The 18,890-nt window shown below is 39.6% G+C and overlaps 3 protein-coding genes across 3 annotated transcripts; 1 reads left to right on the top strand and 2 right to left on the bottom strand.

Annotated features, from left to right (window-relative positions):
• Nucleotides 1–1,281: 1,281 nt before the first annotated feature.
• LOC138595624 (B-cell receptor CD22-like) lies at nt 1,282–4,213 on the bottom strand. The gene is made up of 7 exons (XM_069666953.1): nt 4,143–4,213; nt 3,504–3,875; nt 2,885–3,190; nt 2,526–2,783; nt 2,206–2,293; nt 2,054–2,090; nt 1,282–1,708 (listed from the first exon to the last, which is right to left on the bottom strand). Exons 1-7 carry the CDS (start codon nt 4,183–4,185, stop codon nt 1,655–1,657), a joined length of 1,158 nt encoding a protein of 385 aa, XP_069523054.1. The 5' UTR covers nt 4,186–4,213; the 3' UTR covers nt 1,282–1,654.
• Nucleotides 4,214–11,600: 7,387 nt separating this feature from the next.
• On the top strand, nt 11,601–12,866 carry LOC138595631 (phosphoenolpyruvate carboxykinase [GTP], mitochondrial-like). The gene is made up of 2 exons (XM_069666967.1): nt 11,601–11,677; nt 11,926–12,866. Exons 1-2 carry the CDS (start codon nt 11,641–11,643, stop codon nt 12,393–12,395), a joined length of 507 nt encoding a protein of 168 aa, XP_069523068.1. The 5' UTR covers nt 11,601–11,640; the 3' UTR covers nt 12,396–12,866.
• Nucleotides 12,867–13,752: 886 nt separating this feature from the next.
• Nucleotides 13,753–18,035, bottom strand: LOC138596241 (sialic acid-binding Ig-like lectin 12). Its single transcript, XM_069667866.1, has 7 exons — nt 18,008–18,035; nt 17,366–17,740; nt 16,555–16,860; nt 16,193–16,453; nt 15,893–15,983; nt 15,171–15,220; nt 13,753–14,092 (listed from the first exon to the last, which is right to left on the bottom strand). Exons 1-7 carry the CDS (start codon nt 18,033–18,035, stop codon nt 13,863–13,865), a joined length of 1,341 nt encoding a protein of 446 aa, XP_069523967.1. The 3' UTR covers nt 13,753–13,862.
• Nucleotides 18,036–18,890: the final 855 nt, after the last annotated feature.

The following is an 18,890-nucleotide window of genomic DNA, read 5'->3' as shown; positions in this document are numbered from 1 at the left end:
CTGCTAAGCTGCAGAACTAAAAGGAGTCTTCATCCTTCCTGCTCTCACCCTGTGAATGAGGAAGTTACATTTTGTTGCATCTTCTGCTGTAACAGTTTTGGCTTTTTTGGTAGTGACAGAGGCTGCACGAGGGTGCAGTGGTTAGCACTGTTGCCTCACAGCTAGAAGGTTCCTAGTATAAACCCCAGTTCAGACAAAGTGGACCTTTCTGCGTGGAGTTTGCATGTTCCTGTGCATGCCTGGGATCCCTCCAGGTACTCCGGCTTCCTCCCACAGTCCAAAGACATGCTCGTCAGGTTCATTAGTGACTCTAAATTGCCCGTAGGTGTAGGTGTGAGTGTGAAAAGCTGCTGTCAATATGTGCAGAGTAGATAATGTATGGATGGATGGATGGATGGGTAGAGACAGTTAAAGATGGACAGTTAAGGGGGGATAGAGAGAGAATGACGGACAGCAAAGGGACAAGGTCAGAATTGAACTCGGTCCGCTGTGATAAAGACTCAGCTTTAAATGGTACGTGCTCTACCAGATGAGTAACTGGTAGTTTATTTTCATTGTTCAGTAATATTAATATTTAGTTTGTAGCACACACTCATATAGTCATGTATTTAGTGTGAGCCACAGGCCTTATCTTGTCAGTACATATAAAATATATTTTGAATAAATGAACAACTTCCTCTTTGTACTTAAAGTTCTCAGTATTTTCTCAGCACTCTTCATCAGGTTACTTTCCACCACGTCTCTTTGACTCATTTTGGTTCATTAACCACACAGTGAGAAACCTGAAGCTTTTCACGCTGATGTTTCATTGCACTTACAGCAGCATCTTCAGCATGAGAACGTCAAGTACTGATGGAAACCAGACGAGTCGACTGCATGCTGCAGCTTTTACAGTTGATGTGTCTCACAATGAATGAGAAGTTCTCTTAAAGGACTTTCAGCAAACTGCTGACTGTGTTATAATGTTTGTAATATGTGCACCTGTCAATAAAAGTAGAGATTATTCAACAGATGGATTATATTAATCCTCATGATTATTTACCACAAAAAATACAACCAAATGCATTCAAGGGGAACTTACGAAACATTTTGCAGACTGCTTTCCTCGTCCTGCCGACTCACAAGCTTTTCATATGATGAAATGATAGTGACTGATGAGTTATTCATTAACTCCATGAGAGGAGCAAATAAAAAGACAAATAGCAAATTGTGTGAACAATGACTTTTTCTTTATTATATAATGGAAAACAAACTTTGTAAAAACCCTAAAAAAAGGTTTGTTTTGATGTATCAATAAGAAGTTTTCACACTTTCTGCTCCTCCATCATCTCAAATGTCTCATTTCAATCATCCTAATTTCTCTTCTAAAATTAGATATTTTGAATCCAAAGAAAACAGCATGAAGGCAAATAAAGAGAATTACAATAACAAGAACACAAATCAGCACAGACCTACACAGTGTAAAGATGAAGCTGCAGTATATTATATTTGAGTTATCTGCTAAAGAATAAAAACATCTGTCCTATTTACGTTCCATCTTTTGTTCATGTCACCAATCTGCTGCAGAGTAATACCATTTCATAATTCAGAATTAGAGGACGAGAAATAGAGAAGTATTCTATTCATGGTGAACATGATGTCGTCCTCTTCTCCTTTATGATGCTTGAATCTCAATCACTCTGTTCACATAGTCTGCTTCTACTGCTTCCTGTGAAAATAACACAACACAGAGGGAGTGGTGTCAGCGCTCGGCTGTGACTTTAATGCAGCTGAAAGAGAAATACCAGCAGCACTGAGAGTTTGTCTCTGTGAACCAATCAGTCAATATAAAGTAAGATCACTTCTCCTTAATGACATTTGGCTCCATTGCATTCTCCTGTCACTGATGTAATGGAGACATGGATATCTAAACATTGTTGTTTCTGAAGGAATTCTTCTGTATGATTATTCAGTGTTAATGACACACACTCAGAAAACGTTGCTCTTTCACAATAAAAGCTTTATTCCTTTATTGTTGAAAGAATGATGAACCTGTCCTCAGCTAGTAGCTCACCTTCTCTGGTTTGTTGCAGCATCTTGATCTAAACCAACTGAAAGAAAGAAGATGGAATTAATAAACAGGAATAAAAGTTTACTTTCAGTGTTTTAAGAACATTGTACAGAGACCAATAAGTCATGAACATATTGTCGGAAAGTTTGTCTCACTACTCAAAGATGATGATTGTACTGCAGAGCATTACAATTCCCAGGATCTTCATTGTGACGTAGACAACAACCCTAAACTCTGGATCACCTGTAACAAGACAGCACGGTCACCTGCTGCTTAATGGAAGGTGTTATGTCTCTGTAAAATCCGTAACTTTAATTCCACCTTTAACTAAAAGTGTAAACTTGTTAATTACATTTATTGTATCACATAATGGTGCAAGAACTTTGTAAAAGTTGCTTTATAGGGTTAAATAAGCAAACAGAAGAGAAAAGAGAGCGTGTTGGATAAAGCAGATTCACTACAGTTCTACATTTACCTGCATCATTTAAATTAATCCCTGATGACGTCTGATAACCGAGATCATTCAGGGCCACACAGTAATGAACTCCTCCATCAGTCACAGTGAAGCTGTAAAACTCTCCTTCAGATACGTTCATGGGTCCATCTTTGCTGATCTTGAACCAGATGAAGTGACTGACGGGCTTTGCTCTGCTGGAGCAGGTCAGGATCACCTGCTCACCTGCTGACACCAAACCTGATGGACTGATGGACACTGAGGTGTTTTTAGGAGCATCTGAGGAAAAAGAGAGATTAACTTTATTCATTTAAAACAGCTGACATTGCATAAATCATCATGTGCTGACAGGATCCAATAACGAACTCTGGTTGTCTCACATGAAACACTGAGAGTCTTTGTCTCCTCTGCTGTCTTCACATCTTTTCCTTCATTCACAGGATATTTGGCAGAACAGGTGATGTTGTATCCATCATGTTTGTCTGACAGAGTGATGGTCTCCTGGATTTTAGTTGTAAAGTTTCCATCTGTGTTTTCCTCCATGTTGTTGTGAGAGTGTTGTTGGAGATTCCAGGTGAGTTTAGGAGGGGAGTGTGGACAGGGAGTGAAAGCTGAGCAGGTTATAGTAACAGACTCCTTCTCCTTCAGATCACCTGAGATCTCTATGCTGGGGCTCCGAGGAGAATCTGTGGTTTAAATTAGACACAAGTTTTACACTGAGGCATACATTTAAATGTACTCACTTTGTGTTTTTTCTGCAGCTGTCACAGACGGTGAGACTTCTGTCTTGAAAGTGAACAGTCTAAGTCTGTTCTATTTAGTATTCTTACATTTGACCATTTTAATGTCAAACTGTAACAACAGACTCAGTTTAATATAAACTGATGACAAAGTAAAATAACAATAAAAAGTTTTCTATTCGGACCAAAGAAACTGATTTCACTGTTTATAACAAACAACAACATTATAAAGTGACTGATAAAAACAAATCTCTCTTACCTTCAATTGTTATTTGAAGAGGATCACAAACAGCTGTTGATCTGAATGGCCAGTTTATTATTCTGAAGTAGTATTTGTTTGTATATGTTGTGGTTAAGTTGTAAAACAGAGTGGTGCAGTTTTTCTCTTTCAGGTTTCCAGTGATCTTCATTGGATAGGTGTTAACTGTCCCACTGCTGTTATAAATCACATTGTTTAGATTGATGTCACTTTTAATCCACACTCCAAATGTTTCTCTTGTGCTGATGAAGCCTGTTTCTGGTTCAGCCCTAAAGCTACATGGGATCTGCAAACAAGATCCACTCAGTGCGTCCATCTTCTTCGGTGTCGAAACAAAGAGGTGTGATTTATCCGGACAATCAGTCATAGCATCTGTAAAACCAGACTCATGATTATTATAATGTAGAGCAAAATCTGCACAAAGAAAATGTTGATGATAAACTAAGAGGTAATGTGTTGCATGCTGGTCTTTTTCACTGTCCTGTTAACACATCAGTGTAAAACACTTCACTTTGCAGTCAGAACATGAACAGTTGAAAGTAACTCTGTCTGCTCTTCTTTTCCTGCTTGTTTCTACATAAAGTTCAAACTGTGAACATTAAACATCTTTAAATAAAAGTGAGAGAACAAACAGCTCACCTGAAAGAGAGAAGACACTCAGTAACATGTTGGCTGTCAACATGTTCACACACAGGACTGCAAGGACACCCATCACCTGGATTTGATAATAAGTTACTATTCAATGTCTTAATCAAAGCATCTGTTAAACAAAGCATTTTTCCTTTTGAAGAAATGAAATATGTTTTTTTGTATAGTGTTTCTAAAAAGCAGCTAAATAAAAAGCTCAAACATAAAAAGCAGTAACATTTGATCTTACCAAACAAGCTGCGAGACGCTAAAGAAGAAAAACAATGTTTTAAAATGTGTGACTTTCAGCAGAACTGCAGCAGACCAGTAACCTCCCTGCTAAGCTGCAGAACTACAAGAAGTCTTCATCCTTCCTGCTCTCACCCTGTGAATGAGGAAGTTACATTTTGTTGCATCTTCTGCTGTAACCATTTTGGCTTTTTTGGGTTAGTAACAGAGGCTGCACGATGGTACAGTGGTTAGCACTGTTGCCCCGCAGCTAGAGGCAAGCGTGCAAGCGTAGGTTCCCTCTGGGTACTCCGCCTTCCTTCCACAGTCCAAAGACATGCTCGTCGGGTTCATTGGTGACTCTAAATTGCCTGTAGGTGTGGGTATGAGCGTGAAAGGTTGTCTGTCTCTATGTGTCAGCCCTGTGATTGACTGGCAATCAGTCCAGGGTCCAATGACAGCTGGGATAGGCTCTGGATGGATGGATGGGTAGGGACAGCTTACTCTGGTACACACTCTACTAAAATAAAAACTGCACGACTGCATTTTTTAACTTAACCACAACATATACAGACAGATACTACTTCAGAATTGAGAACAGACCCTTCATGGCAAATAGGGGTGTAACGGTATGCAGAAGTCACGGTTTGGTACATACCTCGGTTTGGGGTCACGGTTTGGTATGAGTTCAGTACAACAGGAAAAAAGCAACAAAAGGTCCCAAAAGCATAGTTCCAGGTTTCTTTTCATGTATTTTGAACAGACAGTAGTTTACGTTACTGTTTGTTAGTCCTACGGTCCTTTAGAACTACTTGAGATAGTTGATGCATTTTTAGGGATGAACTGAGGTAGCAGGTATAGCATATAGTGTAGCATATGACAACAGGCATCTTTGGTAACTTATCATTATATAAATAAGGAACTCTAACATATTTCACTGTATTAGAAAGGAAAATACAAACAGTAAAAAAATTATCTCACATAGGCCACGCTTTTATATTGACTGAGGTCCAACAAAAATGTAAAATAAAGTCAAACCGAAAAGCATCTTTTGAAAATATTACAAAATTACAAGGGAGTGTTTTAATTGCTTCAGCCAGAGCTGTTGCAAAATAACAAGCAATAAGAACTGAATGACATCTCCTGATGTTAATACAAAATAAATACAATGTTAAATATAAAACAAAATATAAAATATCTGCCATTTTATTATTATTTTATTAAACAATTAAAAGAGTTTTCATTTCCCACTCGGAGTTAACAAAGTGTGCGGTCACTGTGAGATAGCTTTCAGTGGCACCGGAAGTCCATCCTTCAGTTGTTAGTGCAACAGCGGGTGCAGCGGACACCTTGTGCTCGTGCTCTATCACCGCTCGTGTACGCCTGTAAAGGGCAGGGACCACGGACTGGCTTATGTGCGCACGGGAAGGGACATTGTAACGAGGCATCGAGCACTTTTAATAAATACCTGAAGCCGGGGTCCTCTACTACTGCATAAGGGCGCAGAGCCGTTGAAATGTAAATGCCAATAGCTTTGGTAATGTCTTTGGCTCTGTCTGCTTTCACATCTAGGGGCTTTTTAAAACAGTGCGGATGAGTTGTTGGACCCCCGTTAACTTTTGCCTCGCTCTGGTGATAGGCACATCTGGGTGATGCTGTCGTGCGTTCCATTTGTACTCGGAAGTCGGAATTTCAGAGTTCCCAGTCGAAAATTTCAACTGGAAGGCCCCCTGAGGTTGGATTTCCCGACTCAGAAAGTCGGAGGAACCTCACCAACACCAACCTCATATCTCCGTGCATCAACAGTAAATGAAAGCTGTAGTATTAACTGTTTATTACCACTTCTGTCTTATTTGTGTCTCATTAAATCAGCCGTACTCACAGTACTGTCCAACCTCTCTCTGTGGACAAGTTGTGGACCTTATATTTGTTCTGTAGTTGACTTGTTGTACTGGAACTACAGACTGTACTGGAACGTGGTCAACTCGAATGTGACATCATTCCCATTTCCGAATTCCAACTTCCTAGGTAAATGGATGGAAATGCACGTCATTAGCATGTTCCATTGTTTCCACTGACATACCGCACAACTGTCGAACAACGCGGACACACTGTCCTCGTCCGATCCACCACTCGCACTCCATCGCCATTGTAGTCAACTGGGAACCCGAAAATTCCCCACACAGCTATAGTTGCCATAGTTACGCGTCTGCTTCTTCTTCTGTTTGTTGTTTGTTTGTTGTCACACCTGTTGTACATATTTTGTACTATTTGTATAACACGTATTGCTTTTTATATTTTTATTCTTATTCCTGTTTTTTATCTTATTCTATTTAAGTCTTTTACTACTGACGTATTCTGCCTATGACTGAATGCACTCGACCATGACGTTCGTACCGTGACGGTTCGGGACGAATACACATACCGTTAAACCCCTAATGGTAACAGATGTTTGGGATTTCCTTGTGATGAGGAGGGTTTTCTTTAGTTCCTCCTAACTTCCGTTTTGCTTTCCACAGGCCTTTTCCCCCAGCATTAATTATATTATTGGGTTTTGCTGTTTTAGTTTGTTGTTTAAGTTTGGGCTAGAGATCTCCGGTAGTCCAGTTATTTCGTCTTTTGTTTGGATTTGTTTTCTTTGGATTCAAAATATTTAATTTCAGAAGAGAAATTGCATTTGGTTGTATTTTTTGTGGTAAATAATCATGAGGATTAACTCCTGAATATAATCCAGCTGTTGAATAATCTCTACTTTTATTGACAGGTGCAAATATTACAAACATTATAACACAGTCAGCAGTTTGCTGAAAGTCCTTTAAGAGAACTTCTCATTCATTGTGAGACACATCAACTGTAAAAGCTGCAGCATGCAGTCGACTCGTCTGGTTTCCATCAGTACTTGACGTTCTCATGCTTAAGATGCTGCTGTAAGTGCAATGAAACATCAGCGTGAGAAGCTTCAGGTTTCGCAATGTGTGGTTAATGAACCAAAATGAGTCAAAGAGAAGTGGTGGAAAGTAACCTGATGAAGAGTGCTGAGAAAATACTGAGAACTTTAAGTACAAAGAGGAAGTTGTTCATTTTTTCAAATGTTACTATTACATAATACACTGCACAAATAAAATAAAGTGAACACATAAACATTACAATGTAACTCCAAGTCAATCACACTTCTGGGATATCAAACTGTCCTGTTAGGAAGCAACACTGATTGTGAATCAATTTCACCTGCTGTTGTGCAAATGGAACATACAACAGGTGGAAATGAGAGGCAATTAGCAAGACAACCCCTATAAAGGAATGGTTCTGCAGGTGGTGGCCACAGACCATTTCCCTGTCCTCATCCTTTCTGGTTGATTTCTGGTCACCTTTGCATTTTGCCAGTGCCCTCACCACTAGAGGAAGCATGAGGCGGTGTTGAAGAAATTGCTCAGGTAGTGCAACTCATCCAGGATGGCACATCAATGCGCGTTGTGGCAAGAAGGTTTGCTGTGTCTCCCAATACAGTAGCTGCTTCCCAAGTCTCTAACTTGATAGCTCCTCGCTCCCCGCTCCTCGCCCGAACCGGAAGTAGTTCTGGAGCCACCATATTGAGGACTGTCTTAAAGCTCTTATCGCAGCTCGGAGGAGCGAGGAGCGAGGAGAGAGGAGGAAGTTCCGAGGAGCGATAAGCGAGGATACACGAGAACAGCCTCCACGGAAGTCTTTTACTGGCCGACACGCCCCCTTATTAGATATCAGTGAGTGATTGGACGCTGCAACAGATCGGACTTCTGTGAAACTTCACAACATCACCGGAGTTTCATACCGCAGAGAGGAAGAAGCAGACCTTAAAACAGACTTTACAGGGCGCCTTGAAACCGACTATAAACAACGTCGGTATAATGAGTTGGTATTTGACAACCTGTGATCGTTTAGAACGAAATATTGATCATAACTTGTCGTAAAATATATAAAATGCAGTGAATAACTGCAGATTTGCTTTGTTTTCTGAGTGAAAATCTGAGTAAAAAATAAGTTGTCTAACAATCCAAAGTAGCAAAAACAGATTCATTTCTATTAAATTGAATCTAAAAAAATACCTCTTGTCATGATCAGTTATTTCCCTGCTAACTTTTATTACGGGTGAATGAATGAATTCAGAGGGAGCAGGAGAATCTCTCTGTCAGCAGGTAACACTACGTGTGAGAGTGATCATCAGTGAGGTCGGGTTTGATCGGCATGACGTGATTTCTATTTCTCCTGAAACTTTTAGCCTAATAAATCATTTCCATAGTTCATGAACAGACAGTATTTGGGCTTATTAAATAATTAATTCAGATCAGATTATCTGTGAGGAAAAATGTAAATAATGAACAAATAATATAAAGGCATAGTGCTGGTAAGAAATGTCCGTCTGGCTCTGCAGCAGGAACACAGACTGCAGCCAGTTCTTCATGTGCAGGTGTTTGTGTTACGTGTGGCCAGTTAATTTTGTTTTGCTCCTTTCTCTCTCTCTCCCTGTGTCTCTGATTCTCCATCCTCCTTCTGCCTGCTGCGCACCTGAGTGCAATGAGCGCTCAGGGAGGGGGAGGAGATATAGAGGTGCAGGGAGAGCAGAGTGAGGAGGGCAGACACGCACACGCAGACAGCAACCTCGTGGTGAGGAGGGTTTTTCTTTTGTTCCTCCTAACTTTGGTTGTATTCTTTTCCACAGGTCCTTTTCCCCTCAACATGTATTTATATTGTTGGGGTTTTGTTGTTTTAGTTTGGGCTGGAGATTTCCGGTAGTCTAGTTATTTCGTCTTTTGTTTTATGATGATTTTCCCAGTTTAGGTAGTTTAGGGGGAGGTGCTGGGAGCGACGGTCCATTGCGTGGCTGGCCCAGTACTTGCCCACTTTTGTTCATTTTGGCCGGGGTCTCCAGCTCCTTTTTTTCCCTTATCACTTATTTTCGTAGTGATGATTTTCTGATTCTTTATTCAATAAACAAATTAAAACCCTGTGGGTTTTCAAACATTCTTCTGTTGTGTGGCGTCCTTTTTAAATATGTTGCGGTCCTCATTGTGAGCCTTTGTTTTGTCTTATACTTAGTTTGAGAGGCCGTAACATCTGTTAAAAGGAAACTCGACTCCGTGTGCCCACCCCAATTCCCGCTTCTGTGCTCCAGCGGCTCAGTGTCCTATCATTGACCCCCATTGGGAGAGTGAGGAGGGCGTCCCCATCGATGCCATTATTTTCGGTGGCAGAAGGCCAGAAGATAGGTGCTCATCTCATTCCATAACTGTTGATAAAAGCATTTTCACATGATTTCACATTTTAAACATGTAGTTTTTAGTCATCAGTGGTGTGACTGGCAAAGAGGGAAGGAAGATTAAAAAGGTGAAGTTACCTTGTTATAAAGCAACCAGAAAAGGAAGTCTACAAATATCATGTCTGAGACAGATAAAGGCAAGATATATTATAAACAATTAATTAGGGAAACGAAAAGGCAAAACATTTTTTAATAGAGGAACGGAGGAAAGATATTTTGCAAGTAGTTTCTATAAAGTTTAAGCGATATTACAGTCATGACTGCCATTTCCTTCCACTATTGTATGTTTAATTCAGACTGAAACTGAGCCATGAAATAGTGTGCACAAAACAGATCTCAGAGTAAAGCCACTGATATAAATTGAACAACAGAGGATCAAATACAAAGTATACTGTATACGGCCTTCCTCACATAACGGTTGTCATGAGTTTCTAGTTTAGTTCCGGTTTTCTTGTATTTTGGGTGTTCAATTATTATTTCTTGTTTAACCATGTCACTTTGTCTCCCTGTCATGAGTTTTCATTGTTCAATTTTGTATTTAATATATTGTGTTCTTGTCTTGATTTAGTCTTGTTTAGTTATGTAATTCATTTGTGTTTTATTGTCTAGAGATTTTGTGCATGAGTTCTACTATCACAGTCTTGAGTTTGGTTTTTAGTGTTTCCTGTTTTATTTTGTAGCCCTATGTATGTTTTGTCTTGTTTTACTTCCTGCCTTTGTGTGTTTTCCCGCCTGTTGGATTATGTGCCCTGCCCTTATTGTTTTCACCTGCTCCCTTGATTGTCTCACCTGTGTCTGATTAGCCTCACCTCCTAAGTTTATTTAGTCTTTGTGCTCCCTTGTCTCGTGTGCCAGTAAACCAGCTCCGTGCCGTCATCACTTCAGGAATTGTCAGCATTTGCTCCATGCCCGTCTTGTCAGGTTTTGTACTTTTATTTTGATACTTTGTCAAGCCCTTGGTTTTGTCAGTAGGTTTTCCTCCTTGTGAGTGATTTTCTGTTGTTCTTTAATAGTGACCTTTTTCCTCCTTGTGAGTGATTTTCTGTTGCACTTTAATAATTAAAGATTTGTTTATTTTCTACTTTTGCCTCCTGAGTCATGCATTTGGGTTCGAGTCCTTGTTCAGTTGTGACAACGGTGTTTGTGCTGACTTCTATTGAATTTCCCCTCTGGGGATCAATAAAGTACGATCTTCTCTTCTTTGAAGGGGCCGTTTCATTTTAATGGATATTCACACATTTTGTATGGGTTTCACATTTTTGGGTGTTTATTGTTCACTGTGAAAAAGTAAAAACTCCATAATTCCGTGTTTTTCCAGAATAGTTTTTATAAAGGTAGCCTCTGAAATAGGCCGTTCATAACAGCTGCAGGTTTCTACGTAGAACCTTGCTTTCACTGAAATCGACCAATCATCATTCACCTCAGGCTGCCTTCTTCACTAGCTTGTTGTCAAGTTGTTGTCAAGATTTCAACTTCCGATACCTCCTGCCAATTCGGGCTCGTACATATAAGGCCGAATAACCGATCCTAGAGCAGCCATGTTTTCTACAACTTCGGAGTGACTGTGCAGTGCGGCCGCTTCCTCACGTGGGATCGCACACGTTGGGGAGGGGCTGTGCTGTCACTCCAAATACTGTCATGGTCAAACCTTTCAATGGCAAAACGACTTGTTCGTTTCAGAAAGACGGAGAGGCTCTGAAAAATAATTAAATTAAAATATGTATATACTTTTAAAAATGAAACAAACTTATCCAATATGATTCAATTAGAATAATAGAAGATTGATGGCATAGCTAAAATATGTCCCCTTTAACATATTACATGTTTGAGTCATTACACCTACAATCTTTATTACATATTGACATGGGGTGTCAACACTTACAACACAAAACTAAGTGTGCAAGAAAATGATAGCATGCTTATGTTTCAGGAGTCCCTCTGGTTTACGAGTCCTTAAACTGGCAGCATGGAGTCTTTGTTGGAGCAGCAATGAGGTCGGAAGCCACAGCAGCTGCTGAGCATCAAGGTACAACCTCACACACATTATTTTCCTGTAGTCTAAATCCTTTACATATATTAGTGCTGATTTACAGATCTGAAAACAGAGACTTGATTGTTGTAGCGTTCATGGTCAATTTTTTTTGTGACTATCTTTTGTCATCACTTGTTATACATCAAACATTACTGAATTTCCCTGTTTAAGACATTTTTATGATAATGGGGTGGTAAGGAAGTGACTATTACTACATCTAAAGTGTTTCATATTTCCTTCAGGAAAGGTGATCATGCATGACCCCTTTGCCATGCGCCCGTTCTTCGGTTACAACTTTGGCGACTACCTCGCTCACTGGCTGAGCATGGAGAGCCGAAAGGCCCCCACTCATCTGCCCAAGATCTTCCACGTCAACTGGTTCAGAAAGGACCCTTCCACCGGCTCCTTCCTCTGGCCCGGCTTTGGCGAAAACGCCCGCGTACTGGAGTGGATCTTCAAGCGCTGCAGCCGGGAGAGGGAGGACGAGGCAGCCAAGAAGAGCATTATTGGCTGGCTGCCAGAAGATGGCGCCATCGACACTACAGGTCTGAGCAGCAATGTTGATATGGGTGCTCTGTTTGACGTGCCTGCGCCTTTCTGGCAGAAGGAGACAAAGGAGTTGAGAGCTTACTTCACTCAGCAAGTTGGAGCTGATCTGCCAGCTCAGGTGGAGGCTGAGCTGAAGGCACTGGAGGACAGAGTGCACAATTAAAAACCTACTGACAGGAAGTCCATCAAAAAACAGGGAGGAAGTCGTTAGTAAAACAGGATTCAGATTATTTGGGCGCAATCAGAGTCACTGGCTGAGTTCACATACACTGAGAATTTAGACCTGAACCCGGTTAGTTAGAAAACTGTTTGGGGTTTATTCATAAAAACTGGGATTCTTAATTGTTAATAATTCAGAAAAGCAAGAAAGATGTTATTTCTCTTTGCATGAAAACACAGTCAGTGAGGTTAGAGAAGATAATAATCTGAGATGCATTCCCCACCTTTTGATTACTACCTGACAGAGATGCTGCAACACTGAGGGACTGGTGCTGGGTTGGTGGTAGGAGGGAGGTTTGGCTTACAACATGAAGGTTAGATTTCTGTGAAGCTCGAGAAGCACACGTCTCTACCTCTGCTCTTTCACATAACTGGGCATGATACTGAAGCAACATCAACATGGCCCTGTAGTGCCTTTGAGACATTTAACAGTTTCATGGCTGCTAATGTTTACAGGCTGATACCCAAAGATTTTTTTATTTTTGCAAAATTCTGACAAAGAATAGATTAGGTTTTAACATTTTTACTCACAGAAAGATTTAAAATATATTTTAGCGTTAGCTCTTTAATGCACTACTGTCAGAGTCTAATGAAATGCCCCTCATTTTGAGTTAAACTTGGTATTTACATATACATAAACCAGAAGTCCTTTAACTACTCAATATATTGATTTCCCTGTGCCCGAGGATTACTATGCATAATTCATCTTTCCACTTTTGTAATGTTTGTGATTAAATTCTTTGATTTCAGGTGATGTTTACGCACATTATGTAAAAATGTTGGACCAATAAATGCGACTGAGATTATTAGGTATTTTTAGAAGCCAAGGTTTTTATTACTGTGCAATGAATAAATATCTTCAAATACAGAAACTATGTCTCATGTTCATTTTTATAGTAATTAAAATACAAATAAAAATGTGGTTTACAAATTAAGAAAGTGAATACACAATAGGCACGTAAATGAGACTAAAATGCCTTATTACACATGATAATACTGCAAAACTGAAACTAAAATGATTGATAGTCTAGTTTACTATAATTCATTCTCAACAGTCCCTTACAGACGATTCAACTTTCTCTTGCACATATGTGACATGCAGATTACTAAACACAGCAACAAGGTTGGAACACAAATACAAGCTCTGATAATGTGATTAATTATATACTACATATTACTATATGGATTGTGATTGCTGAATGTCTCCTGTCTTTAATCAAACAAACTCAGCCATGTTATTTTGGTCATAGCATTTTCTAAATAAACATTTAGGCAAACCTTTTCTTTGAATTGTTTTTAAAAGTGTATAGTTTCCTGTTTTAGTAATAAACTAACATAAAACATCTTGTGTAAGCAAAGCAAACTGACTGCATATTAGGAAACTAAACTAAATGTGGTGTTAAAACAATACTCATTTTTTCTTCACTTGAGCATAGAGGTCCTCTGGGCTGTCAGCAGTCTGTCTTAAGCTGTTTGTTGCCTCAGACACTTTGACCTCTGCATACAGCGTATCCAGCTGCTGTGCACTGTCCTGCACTGAGACAGAGACGGGTTCAGGTTTACGTGCAGAAAAGTTGATCTCTCCGTAGTGGATGTTGTCCTCTGTTACGCTGGCTGACTGTTGAAGAGCCAGCATGCCATCTCTTTGACTCTGAAAAATAAATCAAATACCTTTTCAGGGCATATCTTGAATGCAGGAGTCTTGTTGTTTCCATTAGTGATATTTAATTTGAATGAAGTCCCCCAGGGTTTGATTCTTGGGCCTCTATTATTCAGCCTCTACATGCTCATGCTCATGGTTGCTCTGACTACTTGTTTTCTTCTTACACACTAGTTTTAATTCTAACTTCACACTTGAAAATGAACTAATGCTATGCTAACATATCTGACATTTGGATATTCAGTTAGGACAAAGTTGACGGTATAGCCTTTTTTAACTTGATGTGTTATCTTTGTTAAATGTTATTTAGGACTCCCAAGTACTCAAATAACATTTTAATCCAATGCGCCAGCTAGCTGTTCCTTCCAAGTTACTAACGTTACTCTTTACTCTGAACAGCTAGTATAATCTTTGACTGTTGGTTACACCTGGCAGTCACTTGATGTAAATATTTTATAACAACTTTTCTCCATTTAAGAAATTGTTAGTTTAGAGCATTATTTTTATGTATTATTTAGACCATATAAACACGTAAAGTTATGGTAGACTATAACTAGGCTAAGTTTGACTTTCTAACTGCTGCTGCACATTCCTCCTTTGCATAAATCTTAACACTGCCTCCAGTTAGCTACAGAATAGAATTTAAAGTTTTGCTCTTTGTTTATAAATCATGTTAAAGTCTGGCCAAAATATCTTTCTGATATGCTTTAAGAATATATCGAGATCCCTTTGACAATAAAGAAACAGCTTCCTCAAGTCAGAACCAAACTTAAGCTGCATTTATCTATAACTTTCTGATTAAATCAAATCTGCTTTATCTTTAGACACTTTCTGAATCAAAACTGAAACGACAAAACAATTGTGTTTGTTTGATAGTTGTGTTAGAGTGATGCTTACAGGCTGTTTTGTCACATTGGTTGTGTTTCCCTAATATTTAACCCACCACTAACCGCTAACTTCTTAAATATTGCTGAGTGTAAAGACTGATGCTTTACATATCAGGCCAGAGTCACTGTTGACAGATATACTATAAAATCTCCTTACAACACACAGTTCAGCTTATTCTCACCTCAGTCTGTTGAGGAGTTTGATGTTTGGACTTAAACCACCTGGAGGACATTAGAGAGGTCATAATAAGTATACAGTTTCAGGTATAGACTGTTTAAAAAGATGGACGACATGTTAGCTCCTAAAAGGAAAGCCAAAATATTTCCAGCGACCCCTGCTTACTGGCTGCAGTATAGGTCATAAAGCCCGCCTCCTCCATGTTAACAGATGGGACATGAGTGAAACTATAAAATCAAAATACACGATCAATATCACATACGGCTCCTGCAACTGATCTGTTCCAGATTAGCAGAGTAGAGGAGGAACAGCAGCTCCACCCTGAGATCCTTACTGTGCATTCTCTGGCTCCAAAAAACAACACCAGCACTAGATGGCAGTGCCCATCTCGGGGTATTTTGGCTTCAATTTTGTACAATGAGAGCAGATGGAGACGCGTCGACCATCTTTACATACAGTCATTGGTTTCAAGTTTATTAGACCGCCAAAACAAAACAAACAAAGAAATAATAAATAAAAAAAATACTGCAAAATAATAATTAATAATTAATTACGCCAAATCTAGGTTAGAAGCTAGTTGTAGAAGATAGGTAGGTTATACTGACAATAACAAAGAAGCTTTGTCAAACTTGAGTCATGCTAACAGAACAAAGATGTAAAGGTGGAGATTCTGTTCATCACTCATTTCCTTAGGAACGTAGTTTTGCAAAACTTACCAGATAGAGACCGTGAGGCAGATGAGTATGATGAGTATGATGACAACAATCCCTCCAAGAGCTGAACCCCAGAGTAGAGAGTTCTCTGTTCCTTAATAAAACAGTACAAGAAACCAAGTGACTAAAAAACTTAAAAAATGTTGCCATTATTTCTATAGAACCGTTTCATACAAATGCTGTAAAAATTACATTATAGTCAAAATATGAACACAATGAACAAGCAAAGCTTCACAGCAGCAGAAACAAGGAAAAGGACGAGATTGCCTCAAAACAGGAGATTCACTACAGTTCTACATTTACCTGCATCATTTAAATTAATCCATGATGACGTCTGATTACCGAGATCATTCATGGCCACACAGTAATAAACTCCTCCATCAGTCACAGTGAAGCTGTAAAACTCTCCTTCAGATACGTTCATGGGTCCATCTTTGCTGATCTTGAACCAGATGAAGTGACTGACTGGAGGCTTTGCTCTGCTGGAGCAGGTCAGGTTCACCTGCTCACCTGCTGACACCAAACCTGATGGACTGATGGACACTGAGGTGTTTTTAGGAGCATCTGAGGAAAAAGAGAGATTAACTTTATTCATTAAAAACAGCTGACATTGCATAAATCATCATGTGCTGACAGGATCCAATAACAAACTCTGGTTGTCTCACATGAAACACTGAGAGTCTTTGTCTCCTCTGCTGTCTTCACATCTTTTCCTTCATTCACAGGATATTTGGCAGAACAGGTGATGTTGTATCCATCATGTTTGTCTGACAGAGTGATGGTCTCCTGGATTTTAGTTGTAAAGTTTCCATCTGTGTTTTCCTCCATGTTGTTGTGAGAGTGTTGTTGGAGATTCCAGGTGAGTTTAGGAGGGGAGTGTGGACAGGGAGTGAAAGCTGAGCAGGTTATAGTGACAGACTCCTTCTCCTTCAGATCACCTGAGATCTCTATGCTGGGGCTCTGAGGAGAATCTGTGGTTTAAATTAGACACAAGTTTTACACTGAGGCATACATTTAAATTTACTCACTTTGTTCCTGCAGCTGTCACAGACGGCGACACTTCTGTCTTGAAAGCGAACAAAGTATAAATAACAGTTTGTTCTACTTTTCAGTATTCTTACATTTGACCATTTTAATGTCAAACTGTAACAACAGACTCAGTGTTTAACCAGAATTTGAAGTGATGACAAAGTTTTACAATAAAAAATGAGTACAAAATGGCATCACTTTTTCTGCAGCTGTCACAGACGGCGAGACTTCTGTCTTGAAAGTGAACAGTCTAAGTCTGTTCTATTTAGTATACTTACATTTGACCATTTTAATGTCAAACTGTAACAACAGACTCAGTTTAATATAAACTGATGACAAAGTAAAATAACAATAAAAAGTTTTCTATTCGGACCAAAGAAACTGATTTCACTGTTTATAACAAACACCAACATTATAAAGTGACTGATAAAAACAAATCTCTCTTACCTTCAATTGTTATGTGAAGAGGATCACAAACAGCTGTTGCTCTGAATGGCCAGTTTATTATTCTGAAGTAGTATGTGTTTGTATATGTTGTGTTTAAGTTGTAAAACAGAGTGGTGCAGTTTTTCTCTTTCAGGTTTCCAGTGATCTTCATTGGATAGGTGTTAACTGTCCCACTGCTGTTATAAATCACATTGTTTAGATTGCTGTCACTTTTAATCCACACTCCAAATGTTTCTCTTGTGCTGATGAAGTCTGTTTCTGGTTCAGCCCTAAAGCTACATGGGATCTGCAAACAAGATCCACTCAGTGCGTCCATCTTCTTCGGTGTCGTAACAAAGAAATGTGACCAATTAGTCCGACAATCAGTCGTAGCATCTGTAAAACCAGACTCATGATTATTATAATGTAGAGCAAAATCTGCACAAAGAAAATGTTGATGATAAACTAAGAGGTAATGTGTTGCATGCTGGTCTTTTTCACTGTGCTGTTAACACATCAGTGTAAAACACTTCACTTTGCAGTCAGAACATGAACAGTTGAAAGTAACTCTGTCTGCTCTTCTTTTCCTGCTTGTTTCTACATAAAGTTCAAACTGTGAACATTAAACATCTTTAAATAAAAGTGAGAGAACAAACAGCTCACCTGAAAGAGAGAAGACACTCAGTAACATGTTGGCTGTCAACATGTTCACACACAGGACTGCAAGGACACCCATCACCTGGATTTGATAATAAGTTACTATTCAATGTCTTAATCAAAGCATCTGTTAAACAAAGCATTTTTCCTTTTGAAGAAATGAAATATGTTTTTTTGTATAGTGTTTCTAAAAAGCAGCTAAATAAAAAGCTCAAACATAAAAAGCAGTAACGTTTGATCTTACCAAACATGCTGCGAGACGCTAAAGAAGAGAAACAATGTTTTAAAATGTGTGACTTTCAGCAGAACTGCAGCAGACCAGTAACCTCCCTGCTAAGCTGCAGAACTAAAAGGAGTCTTCATCCTTCCTGCTCTCACCCTGTGAACGAGGAAGTTGACAGAGGCTGCACGAGGGTGCAGTGGTTAGCACTGTTGCCTGACAGCTAGAAGGTTCCTAGTATAAACCCCAGTTCGGATGAAGTGTACCTTTCTGCGTGGAGTTTGCATGTTCCTGTGCATGCCTGGGATCCCTCCAGGTACTCTGGCTTCCTCCCACAGTCCAAAGACATGCTCGTCAGGTTCATTAGTGACTCTAAATTGCCCGTAGGCGTAGGTGTGAGTGTGAAAAGCTGCTGTCAATATGTGTCAGCCCTGTGATGGATTGGCGATCAGCCAAGGGTGTAACCCCACCTCTCGGCCAATGACAGCTGGGATAGGCTCCGGCCCCCTGCCACCCTGAATAGAATAAGCAGAGTAGATAATGTATGGATGGATGGATGGATGGATGGATGGATGGGTAGAGACAGTTAAAGATGGACAGTTAAGGGGGGATAGAGAGAGAATGACGGACAGCAAAGGGACAAGGTTAGAATTGAACTTGGTCCGCTGT

Source organism: Semicossyphus pulcher, unplaced genomic scaffold (genome assembly GCF_022749685.1).
Source record: "Semicossyphus pulcher isolate SPU_LCO1_2020_fin unplaced genomic scaffold, fSemPul1.0.p SCAF_18, whole genome shotgun sequence".
NCBI lineage: Eukaryota > Metazoa > Chordata > Actinopteri > Labriformes > Labridae > Semicossyphus > Semicossyphus pulcher.
Note: the sequence above shows the minus strand (reverse complement) of the source record. Positions and strands in the feature narration are given on the sequence as shown.

Coding starts and splice junctions, on each gene's coding strand:
- LOC138595631 (XM_069666967.1), top strand. CDS start 11,641: ATGAGGTCGGAAGCCACAGCAGCTGCTGAGCATCAAG. Junction 11,678..11,925: donor AGCAGCTGCTGAGCATCAAG/GTACAACCTCAC, acceptor TATTTCCTTCAG/GAAAGGTGATCATGCATGAC.
- LOC138596241 (XM_069667866.1), bottom strand. CDS start 18,035: ATGTTACTGAGTGTCTTCTCTCTTTCAG. Junction 17,741..18,007: donor GAGTGTCTTCTCTCTTTCAG/GTGAGCTGTTTG, acceptor CTGGTTTTACAG/ATGCTACGACTGATTGTCGG. Junction 16,454..16,554: donor AAAGACTCTCAGTGTTTCAT/GTGAGACAACCA, acceptor CTTTTTCCTCAG/ATGCTCCTAAAAACACCTCA.
- LOC138595624 (XM_069666953.1), bottom strand. CDS start 4,185: ATGTTGACAGCCAACATGTTACTGAGTGTCTTCTCTCTTTCAG. Junction 2,294..2,525: donor GATTAATTTAAATGATGCAG/GTAAATGTAGAA, acceptor GTCTTGTTACAG/GTGATCCAGAGTTTAGGGTT. Junction 2,091..2,205: donor ACAATCATCATCTTTGAGTA/GTGAGACAAACT, acceptor TCTTTCTTTCAG/TTGGTTTAGATCAAGATGCT.